This window comes from Panthera onca, chromosome D2 (assembly GCF_046562875.1).
Source record: "Panthera onca isolate mPanOnc1 chromosome D2, mPanOnc1 haplotype 2, whole genome shotgun sequence".
Lineage (NCBI taxonomy): Eukaryota > Metazoa > Chordata > Mammalia > Carnivora > Felidae > Panthera > Panthera onca.
In genome coordinates this window covers 37,588,545-37,601,048 of record NC_138349.1, presented here as the reverse complement: position 1 = coordinate 37,601,048, position 12,504 = coordinate 37,588,545, and the positions used below count along the sequence as shown (strand labels likewise).

Here is a 12,504-nt window from a genome sequence, read left to right as displayed (position 1 = left end):
ATAACCCAGATAGGCACAAGGGGAAGGAGGCAGGGTCCAGCATCAGATAGATTCCTGGCTTTACCGGATTTCCCTGGAGGCAATGGAAGTGCAGTGGCCACGTGATACCCCAGTTTCCACGTCTATCAAGTGGTGATAATAGAGGTTATGGGGATTAGATAATACAATGTATAGGAAGTGCTTAGCACAGTAGCTAATACATTGAAAACACTTGGGGCGCCTGGGTGGCTCAGTCGGTTAAGCGGCCGACTTCGGCTCAGGTCATGATCTTGCGGTCCGTGAGTTCGAGCCCCGCGTCAGGCTCTGTGCGGACAGATCAGAGCCTGGAGCCTGTTTCAGATTCTGTGTCTCCCTCTCTCTCTGCCCCTCCCCCGTTCATGCTCTGTCTCTCTCTGTCTCAAAAATAAATAAACGTTAAAAAAAAAAAAAACACTCAATAAATGGGTTTGGCTTTTGTAAATTATTTGATTGTTTACCACATCTTTATATGCCAGCTACATTTTAGCATAATCCACACAAGCTCACTCGCCATTCAATCCAAACCCCTTGTACAGGGAAAAATGTGTTTCCAAACACAAATATAAATTCATTTTATTACGCTTTTGAAGTAAGAAAATATGAGCATAAATATCTGATCTACTAGTAAAATCACAATCTGAAAAAAAAAAAAAAGGCCCAATGGTACAGTGTATCGATAGAAGTTAGCTTCTTTGCTTTTCTACTCAAAGTAGAGCTCACAGTGATATGAAGAAATATTTAAGATGCAGAATCATCCTACCACAATTTTGTACTTGATTCCACAAAACACATCATTCCTATGAATCTCTCCCTTTTGGAAAAAACAGTATAGGCACATGGAACCTTAACAGTAAAATTTTGTGGAGATACAATGGTGGAGTCTAAGATCTACATTTTCCTTGGTTTTCTAAAACTGCGCTCCAAATGGGCAAGTAAAATACAAATTTATGCATGTGTAGAAAGTAAAAATATCCCAAATACTTTAAACAAAATTTTTAAAGCTCTGGTTTCTATACTCGTTTTTCAGGAACACTTATCATACTTCAGAGAAATCATATTGCAGAACTGGAGAAAGAAAATTTTACTCTGGCCGCTAGGAAAAAATATGTCTAGGAATATTTAGAACTATTTATATTTCAAAAAATCTTTAGGCTTGAAGATTCAAGAAATGATATCTAGTATAAAGTGCTATTCCAAACACACATAAGTTCATCATAACTTTGACTTTTTACAGATATTTTCCAAGTATTATTTGTAGATTGCAAATGATCTAGTAAGTGGGTTCAAAACTTAATTCTTGAGCTAAGTAAAAAGATAACAGGCGACATTCAAATTTATCTTTGGAAAGCAGCAGTGAAATATGAGTTTTCTTCCATTAAATCAAGTCAGTATTTCATTCTGAAAGCAATGTATTAATATGCAATTTTATGAAATAATCCAGTTATAGGCCAAGACTCTTGGTGAACACGCTTCGTCAACCTAGGATCCTCCTCAGTGCCGACCAGGCATTTGTGAGACCGCCTGAGGGACAATGGATTAAATGGCCTTTAGGGTAAAAATATTTCTTTGAGGTTCAGATTTAAAATTTCTCTATAATTAAGATGCTTTTTCAATTGTGTAATTTTCTCCTAATTTACGGGTATGACACGATTTGGCGATTCAGGGCTATCACTCTGTGGATTTAAAAGTGGTTGGAGACAAGCTGGAGGCTCTGGCCTTTCTCTTCTCTTTGATACCCTCCCTCTGAAGAGTCAGAAATTGTCCCAAACTATAGGAAAATAGAGTACTTGAGAATGAGTAAACTATTCTAATCCAAGGAGTGAAGGTATGTGAAAGAGTTCTATGAACTGTAAAATACCACACCTCTAGCCTTCTTCACCTTCTGCTTCCTCTCGCCTGAACAAAGCTCTAATTAATGAGAGGGCTAGGATGCTGAGGTTAACCCCTGACGCCTTCTCATTCATCTGGAGAGGCCCATGAAGTTTCGAACGATTATCCATCAAGAGATAAAGGGCAGTGGACATTGGAACAAGAATTAACACAGGCAGAAAGGAATCTCACCTCTGGAGTATCTCTAGAACAATCTTTTTCAGGCAAGCCTCCCTTTTGGGTAATGATGAACCTAAATGTCTGGTCTGAAAAGAAAACTCCCATCAGACACCTGCTGATTTGAGAATTCAATTCCTGCCCAGTTGGAATACTGCCAACATTTTTCAGTTCCTAACAGGAATGTGTGTGCAAGTTCAATAAAAGCTTTGTTTCTAAAGACGTGTTGGTGTTAACATTTCAGGTGAGACTGAGGAATCACCCTTGTGACTTGGCGTATTCTGCTAAACTCAGTATTATATGTGATAGGAACAGAGGTGAGGGCGGGTCAGAGATGAGGGGCTCAGTCTTAGGAAGAAGGCTTTCAGTGGAGGTGGAGAGGTGAAGATGCCAACCCTTTCTCACAGTGGAGATTCTCATCAGGGCTTTAAACAGAGTCGTTGAAGAATACTTTAGATTCTTCAAAAGGCAGTGATTCATACAGACCCCTTTCTCCAAAAAAGCATAAAGTAAGCTCACCTACACGTCATTGTTTCTCTTTACCTTCTGACTGAGGAAGATGGAGGGCCAGAGAGTTGGAGACAAAGCTTCCCAATGTCATCTTCTTTGGTCATGCCTTGAAATTACCCCCAATTACCACTAACTGCCTCAGCTATGTCCTAACATTCTCCACGGAGTGATGCTCATTGCCTGAAAGATGTGAGTTCAATTGTGAGTACAAATCCCAAATGAGGAAACTCTGAGCCAGTCCAACGTGCTTTGTTATTTGCTATTTTCCCCTATAAACGCGTTAATGAAACAACAATAATAATTTCCTCGGACGGCAGTGCTTCTGCCAAAATAAAATGCTTCAGAGACACACACGGTCTGGTGGTCCCACCTCTCTCAGCCCTGAAGATTCCCAGGCTCCGGGCCACTGGTCATGTGGGGTTGTAACCAGACACTGCGACAGCGACAGATTCCTCATCTTTGTGATCTAATTCTTTTGCTACAGAGTAAGCCACCGATCCATTGGTCCATAGCTGCAGCTTCGGATCAGACTCTTTGGCCAGGAACTGCAGCTGGGTTTTTTTCATCTTCTTTACAAGTCTAGCAAAGCCAAGCAACACAGAACTAAATATCATTGAGAATCCACAGAGCAGAAAGGCTGCAGTGTAGCTGCCCGTCGTATCCACAAGCCATCCTGTAATAAGCAACAGCGAAATTACATTGTGGAGTTGACAATTCAATTATTTACCTACTCTCAAATCTAATCATTTCTTTTTTTTTTTTTTTAATGTTTAATTTTGAGAAAGAGCGAGAGGGAGAGACAGAGTGTGAGCAGGGGAGGGCAGAGAGAGAGAGGGAGACAGAATCCGAAGCAGGCTACAGGCTCTGAGCTGTCGGCACAGAGCCTGACATGGGGCTCGAACCCACGAACTGTGAGATCATGACCTGGACCGAAGTTGGACACTTAACCAGCTGAGCCACCCAGGTGCCTCAAATCTAATCATTTCTAAGGATAAGAATAACAGATTGCTAGCACCACCATTATAATTTTAACATGAGAAGCAGATCTAAAAATATGGTGCAGCAACTGAAAATGCATTCTGTTTTCTAGGAAAAGTTCTTAAATGTATTGTCATTGCTAGGTAAAGTGCTTGGAAGTGTCCCATTCTTAGTAATCGCACAATAAATATTGTCATTAATCCTAGAAAATATGGTAGAAAAGATAAAAATAGCATCAAATTATTGATGTTGGGATCACTTATCTCTCGTGTTAAGAGAATATAATTGTACCAAATGCTGGTAGTATTCCCTACACCCACATACTGTCTATCTTGAGTGACATTAACATGCTCCTGGATATAGAAGAATCCAAATTTTCGGCTGGACCCAGTCATTGTACCCCATACAGTGAAATTCAGAACTTTGGGCCATCTTAGATGCAGCCAACACAAACTTCACAAGATATCATTTTGCAATCATGGCTTTTTTTTTTCTTCTTTTCTTTAGCTCCTTTTGCAACAAATTAATCCCAATATCAATTCCTGCTCTAAATTTTGAGGAGAACCAGGGCATATGATATGCAAAATATGGGCCACAATGATCAGAGAATCGATGGGATCAAATTAGACCTTGGCAGACAATTATTTTATGATTAAAGTCTTTTAAAAACTCCTCTAAACTTCTATGCCAAGAAAATCCTCTGGAAAAGTATATGATTTTTCCTTTCACCCACTTCATTAGTCAAAAACAGTATGCAGAAATTGTTACAAGCCCCACAAAGTTTCCTGTAATCCAAACTACTCTTGAATATTTTAGTTATCCTGTGATTTGCTTATGCATTTCTGTAGCACCAAACAAAAGAGACTGAGTAGAGAGTTGTCATTTTAACGGTAATTAAATAAGAGAAGTATTACGGTAAGAACTTACACCCTAATCCTCCAATGCCTGGCAACGAGAATGTCTAATTTGCCAAATGAAGGCCATGGATCAAAAAAAGGACCCAGGAATCCAAATTTCATTTATGCACTATGACTTTTTAACTGAATTACACTGCTCCCTCCAAGGTTGGTAAACACAAAAATTGGCTACCAAGGGAGGATGGGGGGACCTTTTGGGGGCAGTTTCCAAAAAATGAAGCACTAAAAAGATGGTCCTATATCACAGAATTTAAACTGACCAGGAAATTTTTTTAATGTTTATTTAGTTGAGAGAGAGAGAGAGAGAGACAGAGAATAAGCAGGGGAAGGGCAGAGACAGAGGGAGATATAGAATCTGAAGCAGGCTCCAGACTCCGAGATGTTGGCACAGAGCCCAATGCAGGGCTCGAACCCACGAACCATGAGATCATGACCTGAGCTGAAGTCGGAGGCTTAACTGACTGAGCCACCAAGGCACCCCTGACCAGGAATTTTTATCTGCAGCTGTGAAACAGCCACAGTTTCCCCTAGTTGGCTGCTTTAGCAATGGCTGGGTTCGGAAATCATTCTATAGTTTCACTATACGCTAACTAATTTGGATGTAAATTTTAAAAAATAAAAAATAAAAATAAAATAAAAATACTATCCGTAGTCTCTTAAGAATATAGGGCCCCTTTGGCTCCTTTGGCTGGCACTCAAGACCCTCCGCTATGACACCCACTTACCATTTCAGCCTCACTGCCCACTCTCCCCAAGTGGAATCCTGTACTCCCTCCAGACTTCCCTCTGAATGTGCCTGACTTATTTATAAGCCTGAACAGCTGCTCCATTCCATCGCTCCCATCATTAGTGTGGAATGGAATCAAGACCCTAATTTTGGACTTTTTCTTTCCAAGTAGGCTAAAGTCTCCACTTGGCTGGAAGAAAACGATAAAACAAGGATACAAGTGAGACCATGATACCTCGGTGGCTCTTGAATCCCTTTCTCTTTCACTCTTCCCAACTTAACTTCCAGTCCCCATTGTCTGTGTGTGAGTTGACAGTTTTCACATCAGTATGACAAACAGAAGAGGTGTCTGGGGGGATCTCTCTGGAAACTTACCTGCGATGGGTGGGCTCACCAAGTACGGCACTGCATGAAGGAAGTACACCACACCGAGGGCTGATGACAAAGACGTGGTCCCTACTATTTCTGCAGTCACTACTGGGATCAGAGTCACGTAGGCACCATCAAAGTAGCCAAAGGTACAAGAGAAAGGCACGAGCAGGGGAAGACTCTGGAGCATTGGGAGGCAGAGATAGCAAAGCCCATCCAGTCCCACGGCAAAGAGGTAGCAGACATACCGGTAGTTCTTCAGGCACCTGTGGATTTGAAGACCAAGAATGAGTGCAGAATGCACAGCTTCTATCAAAGAGCTTTGGAACCATGGCCATGCAGTGATAAGCACTGCAGTTATTTATAGAGAAGGCTTCCCGTTATCCATGTCGTCTATCTTTCTTTTGGTATAGGAAAACACAAGACTTCATCTTCCCAGGAAACATGGTGTGGCACAAAATACGCTCTAAAACTAGAAAGGCGGAAGTCTGAATCCAGTTCTGTCACCTACGAACTGCTTAACTCTAATCTCCATTTCTTTAAGCTGTATAATGGGAAGGTTACCTATCCCATACGGTCACCCTACGGATAGTTGTAAAATAACAAGTCGAGTGTCAGGTGACTATTTTCTAGCCGTCTACCATATTAGATGCTTTCAGGTACGTCACCCATTGGTGTCTGCTACGTCATATGTGGTCAATAACCCAAGTTACACAAGGGAGAAGCTAGAATATGAAGACATTAAAATGACTGGCCAGAGATGATGTCAGTCTTGTACCAGGACTAAGTGTTATTTTCAAGACCTCCCCAGTGGTACTTCCGTTACCTTTTCCCCCTATAGCTCCAAACTCATCATTGATACCAATTATTTCAAAGACTCGGTACAGTATCAGCCCCGGCCATTTATGCTTTACAAATGTTTTTCAACCCGCAGTCTCATTTGAGCCTCACAAAATGCTAAGAGGTCAACAGAAAAATATTGCACTCGCCTGTTTTACAGATGAAGACCCCTGAAGATCTGAGGGTCACTAATTTTCCCTAGGTCACAGGGATAGTAAGGGGCAGAGCCAGCAGAAGAACTTAGGTCTGGTATAGCCCCTGAGCAGAGATGCCTCTATCAATCCTACACTGGGGCTGCTTCTTGTGGTGTTAGTGGTCAAGATAGAGACCCCAACTCTTCCCGCTTTTCCTTAACCATTAAATTTGGAATTAACTTTAAATATTATACTCATAGCACTGGAGAATGGCTGTTGGACACTGAGTAAGTACCGAAGACATAATATGTGAGAAGCCACATGATGATTGCTCTCCCAGGTCACAGCTCGAGTGTGAAGAGAATCTGAGTATCTCACTCTTCTTCAATCCAAGCAGTAAGCATTAGCTTAAGAAACTACCTAGTAGATTTGTTATAACTTGGGTTTCTAAGCCTAAAACCATACTGAAAGTATTTGCTATCCGCATGGTCAAACACAAACGTGTGGCTGTAAATAATGTGTTAGTTTTGCACCTAATCTCCCTGCCTGGACTCAATTCTGTTCCTCTCTCCATTTCCAGCCAGCCTCTGTGTTTTTTGTTTGTTTGCTTGTTTTGTTTTGTTCTGTCTTTAAACTAAAACCACAACACCCAGCCTGAGCACTGACTTGACTTCGGATGGAATGAAATGTGTCACCAGAACTTGTGGTTACCACAGGTTTCTGCAATTTAGACATACCCGTCATCCTGAACCGTCTAGAACAGAGGTTGGCAAACTATGGCCAAATCTAGATCACCACCTGTTTTTGCACTGTCTGTGAACTAAGAAGCGTTTTCTATTTTTGAGTGGTTGGAACAAAAAAATCAAAAGAACAATACTATTTCAACGTGTGAAAATCATCTGGGAAATAAAAATTTCAGTATCCATAGTAAAGTCCTACTGGAACATAGCCACTCTCATTTCTTCACATATTGTCTATAGTTGTTTTGTGCTACAACAGCAGAACTGAATACTTGTGATCACAGGACCCACGGAGCCAAAAACGTTTGCTATCTACCTCTTTACGGGAAAAGGCTTCCAACCTCTACCTAGAAGAACCAGCAGGGGGGTTGCCCTCAGATACTGAAAACTCATTGACGTCACTCAGATGTAGGTTTTGTACAGGGTAAGGGGATGAGGGGGATCTCAAAGCTGGGAGTCCCCTGGTAGGGGGCCGACTGCGGTTTCACGGATTTTACCTTCTGTCAGTTAGCCATCCAAATGTGATATTGCCAATAATGTCAATCACCCCGAGTATGGACATAAGGAAAGCAGCTTGCTGGTGACTCACTCCGACACTCAGAGCATAAGGTACCAAGTACACAAAGAGAGGGCTGCAGCCGTAAGCCATAAACAGAACAGAGATGGCTAACACAACGAAGTCTGACATCAGTAAAAAACTGTATTCCTGTTGCAAAGAGCAACAGAGGCAGGTCTGCACCCATTTTTTAGTCAAAGTTGCACAGGGAGACACTCGCTTAAAGTCTTGTTTCTGAGTTCTACAGATGTGGTCCTGCTCTGGAGTTGTATGGTCCTCCTTCAGAGTAATAGGCCGCATCAGGGCGCCGCAAACACAGAGATTCAAAACGAAGCCCCCAAGAATGAGTAACGCTCCCCGCCAGGAAAACTGTTCAATAAGGAGTTGAACCACCGGAGCCAGTATGAAGGTGCCAATGCCACTTCCTGACATAGCGATCCCGTAAGCAAGGGCCTTCCGTCTGCTGAAATATTTGCCAACCATGGCAATAGCCGGAGAGTAACAAAGTGCAAATCCGAGACCTAAGGATGAAGAGAAGTATATGAGTTCTGGTATACCGTGAGCAGCTGATGAAACAAAATATTTCATAATAAACTTAATTGGATTAAAGAGAATCTGGCCTTCTGTCAAACCCTTTTAAAACTATTTTCTACGCAAGCTGAAGAGGAGTCTCCCTGACCAGTCATTCACAGTTTGGGAAGTATAGTGTGTGTGGATGGATGGATGGATGGATGGATGGATAGATATCTACAGATATCTATATCTATTTTTTTTTTAATTTTTTTTTTTAACGTTTATTTTTGAGACAGAGAGAGACAGAGCATGAACGGGGGAGGGTCAGAGAGAGGGAGACACAGAATCTGAAACCGGCTCCAGGCTCTGAGCTGTCAGCACAGAGCCCGACGTGGGGCTTGAACTCACGGACCGCGAGATCATGACCTGAGCCGAAGTCGGCCGCTTAACCGACTGAGCCACCCAGGCGCCCCGTACAGATATCTATATCTATATCTGCCATATTTTTTTAAGGTTTGCTTCCAAAGAAGAAAGTCATATATATAGATATAGATATAGATAGATATATGAAATGAAATCTATTTTAATATATGAAATATTAAAATGAAAGGAAGAGCTTAAAAAATCACTACACGAACTGAATTTGAATTAACTAGAAAATGAAGATAATGCTGACCCAAGAAACTTATTCTCCCCACCCAATACCTCTTTTTATCTTAAATTATCCAGAGGATTACTTCAACTCTTCACTGCCTATGAAAACACAACTCTGATCATCTGGACCACTCATGGAATTTGGGTTTAAATAGCATATATGACCCCATGAAAGTTCCAGAATAATGTCACATAATGGGGAGACTTCATGCCAACTTTGTGTATGAACACAGCATGTACACATAGTAACCTGAACATATTCCTTAAAGTCAGCAGAAAGCCTTTTAAGGATTTTCAGCTTCTACTCCTTTTAAGTCAAGAAAATCTGAAGAGTGTAAAACCTTGAACTCATGGCATCTAAATGGAAAAACAGAACCACCTTCGGCTCCTATTCCCATCTGCAGTGCGGGGTGACCAATGATGCAGATTTGCCTGGACTGATGGGTTTCCGGGATACGAGATGTTCAGTGCTAAGACCAGGGCACTCCTTGGTAAACTGGGATGACTGGACACCTAGCGGTTGGGACTTTTGGGTTACATGGAACAGATACCTTTTTTTTTTTAAGCTGACAGAGCCAGATTTATAAAATCACTATGAGATTATGTCCTTCATTGACCAGATCATGCTACCCCTACGGCCCAGACTGAGTTAGTGCTATTCCACATTCCTTTGAGTGATGGGGCAAAATGCCACTCCAGTGCCACCGAGTGACCCCACCTTGATGCTATGCAGTGCCCTTAGGTATGATTTATGGGATGCACATAGATTACTTCTCTTCTTGCAGGGTTCGTCATAATTCTCTAAAGCCTAATTCCATCACATTGAGAGAGAATGCATAATGTAAAAACCTTCACAATAAGGGGCTTTCTTTTTTAAGTTGTAAACCCCCATTTATTGGATGATGCTCCTCACTCACTATAAAGCAGGGGCAACTCAGGTCGAGCGCAGATAGTGTTTTGGAGTCTCGGCAAAGATGTTGGGAGAATGATGACCGCTGAAAATTCACGGTGCCCTGGCTAACATCTCATTGCTTCTGAGTACAGAATCTTAGCCATCCACTGCTACCAGAGGGGAAGCCGGAAATCACTTCTATCATGTGGCTGAATTGGAGGAGTGATACATTTTCATTCCAGGAGTGCAATCAATTGCATTTCCAGCTCTTTTAACTGCTAGGTAGGTAGACATAAGCTAAGTCAACTAAATTATGCAACTATGGGGCACCCAGGTGGCTCAGTTGGGCGTCTGACTTCGGCTCAGGTCATGATCTCACCACTTGTGGGTTCGAGCCCCGGCTCTGCACTAACAGTTCAGAGCCCAGAGCCTGCTTTGGATTCTGCGTCTCCCTCTCTCTCTGCCCCTCCCCTGCTCATGCTCTCTCTCTCTCTCCTTCAGAAATAAATAAACATGAAAAAAATTTTACGTTACGCATCTAACAAGATGACTACTTTACGGAAGACAGTTCTGTTGATGTGCCTGACAACACCTGAAGGGGGTGGGGAGACAAGCGGTACAAAGAGCCCTTACCTGTGAGAACTCCCAGAGTGAGGTAGAGATGCTTCAGACTGGTGGCAAATGAGCCCAGGATGAGACCAGTCGACGCAAGCAAGCCACCCAGCATGATTCCCACTTGACAGGATAAATGGTTACTGACGACACTCCCAAGTGGAGCTTCAAAAACAATAATAAATAGGTTCAGCAGAGAGGCCTTGAGGGCACTGTGGAAAGGCTGTGGTGTTGCGTTGACAGAACAGAGAATGGTTGATCTTTATGGCATCAAGCCCGTCTCGCTCATTCCACATATTTGGAAACTGAGGAGAGAGGAAATGACTTGTCTATGGTCACACGGAGAACAAGTAGCAAAGCTGGAATTAGGATCGGTTCCGCTGAGTTGCATTTCCGTGCGCCCTCCGCTTCTCCATTCTATTATAGTCATAATTCCAGGGCTCGGGGTGCTTTTAAAATAGCGAATCAGCTCCTTATTTAAATTACATGCCACTTACACAGGGATGTGGCTTGTATGTTTCACATAGTATTAATCATGCATCATTAGCAATAATTATCACAGTTAACTAGTAGGGAAGGAAAGTGGCAACACTGTGTGGCCAGTAGTGTTATGCAGGAAAAGGCCAAGGAAAAAGACCATTCCACAATCTGGTACTGTGGAAACCTTTCTCATACAGGAAACCCTGTGGATGAGAAATCAAAACCCAGAAAATCTAGGAAAATGCCTCACATCCGTAGCGACATTTGGGTTGGCCTCACTCTATTTGTGGTTTAACAATGTGTTATAATTGTGCCAGCTTTCAGGTTTATAGAATATTAATTAAGCTGGAATAGACCAAGGAGAAATTGAAGTTCAGGGGACTATGACATGTCCAAGATCACCAACAACTATAGCTCAGGGCACCTGACACCAAGTTCAGGGTTATTTCACCCTGTTACTCTGTCTCCTTGGGCCTCCCAGACTGATGGCAGAGGAGACATGGGGAAAGCATGAGAATTCTTTCTATGGAACAACTCATGCTGAGCAGTATTCCTAGTACGAAGATCAGAAGAGCAAGTTCTTCGGGTATCTGTGGAGTATAATTTTGTATTGGTCAGGTTGAAACTGGGGCCCAACTCAAATGTACGTGACAGAACCAGCCGTCAGCCTGATGTCTCCTGCCTACTTAAAACAGTGGCTGTGTGTCTATATAATCTCTGGAGAACAGGAAGGAGCAAAACTCCCGAGAATGTATCTAAGTCTCCAGGCTGCTGCTGCTATGGCTACTGGAAAGTGACAAAACTTACACTAAACTCAATGAAAAGTGCCCCCAGTGGGTGTCTGCAGCCTCTTCTCCATCTCCTGACCTCAACTAATGTTGCCAGGTGAGCAACATGGAAACTGGTACATGGAAACTGGATCCAACAGGCCTCAAGTCCTTGCATGGCCTCCAGTCCTTGAATTTTAAAATGCTGCATCTAATACGACCCAGCTTTATCACACAGTCACTGTGATCCTGTTGGTCACCGAAGGCCATTTAGTCCTCTTCTGGGGATTATAAATATTCTCCAAAAGATAACAGTGAGGGAAATGAGTCACCTGTGTCATCTGAGAAAGATAAACATGGCTCACTTGGCATGGTCATACAAAGGCTGTGACTAATAACATGACCCTGAAAACCAAGTGATAGTCTTCCTGATTAAAAAAACAAACAAAACAAACAAACAAGAAAACAGGGTAGAAAACCCAAAGATATTATTTTCTGATCCCTTAAGACCTTCCAGGGTTATCAGTAGACAGAGTCAACTTAGGCTTCTCATGAAACCTGCTCTTCGTCCTAGAACTGCTCTCAAATTCCTCCCAACAAAGGAAATACATTTCAGCACAATTCAACTGATTCCTGAGTGTGTCCTTTTTTTTCCTAAAAATAAGTATGAATCAGTACCTAGAGTGGAATCAGTTGATGTTATTTATAAGTTATTAAATAATATGGGATTTCCTTTTTGCCACAAGACATG

The 12,504-nt window shown here is 42.2% G+C and overlaps 1 protein-coding gene across 1 annotated transcript in view; it reads right to left on the bottom strand.

Annotated features, from left to right (window-relative positions):
• Positions 1-574: 574 nt before the first annotated feature.
• Positions 575-12,504, bottom strand: part of SLC16A12 (solute carrier family 16 member 12) — a 77,709-nt gene continuing 65,779 nt past the window's right edge. The window contains 4 exon segments of the mRNA XM_060642073.3: positions 575-3,247; positions 5,572-5,831; positions 7,777-8,356; positions 10,528-10,671. Of these exon segments, the coding sequence (XP_060498056.2) occupies positions 2,985-3,247; positions 5,572-5,831; positions 7,777-8,356; positions 10,528-10,671 (1,247 nt within the window). The 3' untranslated portion in view covers positions 575-2,984.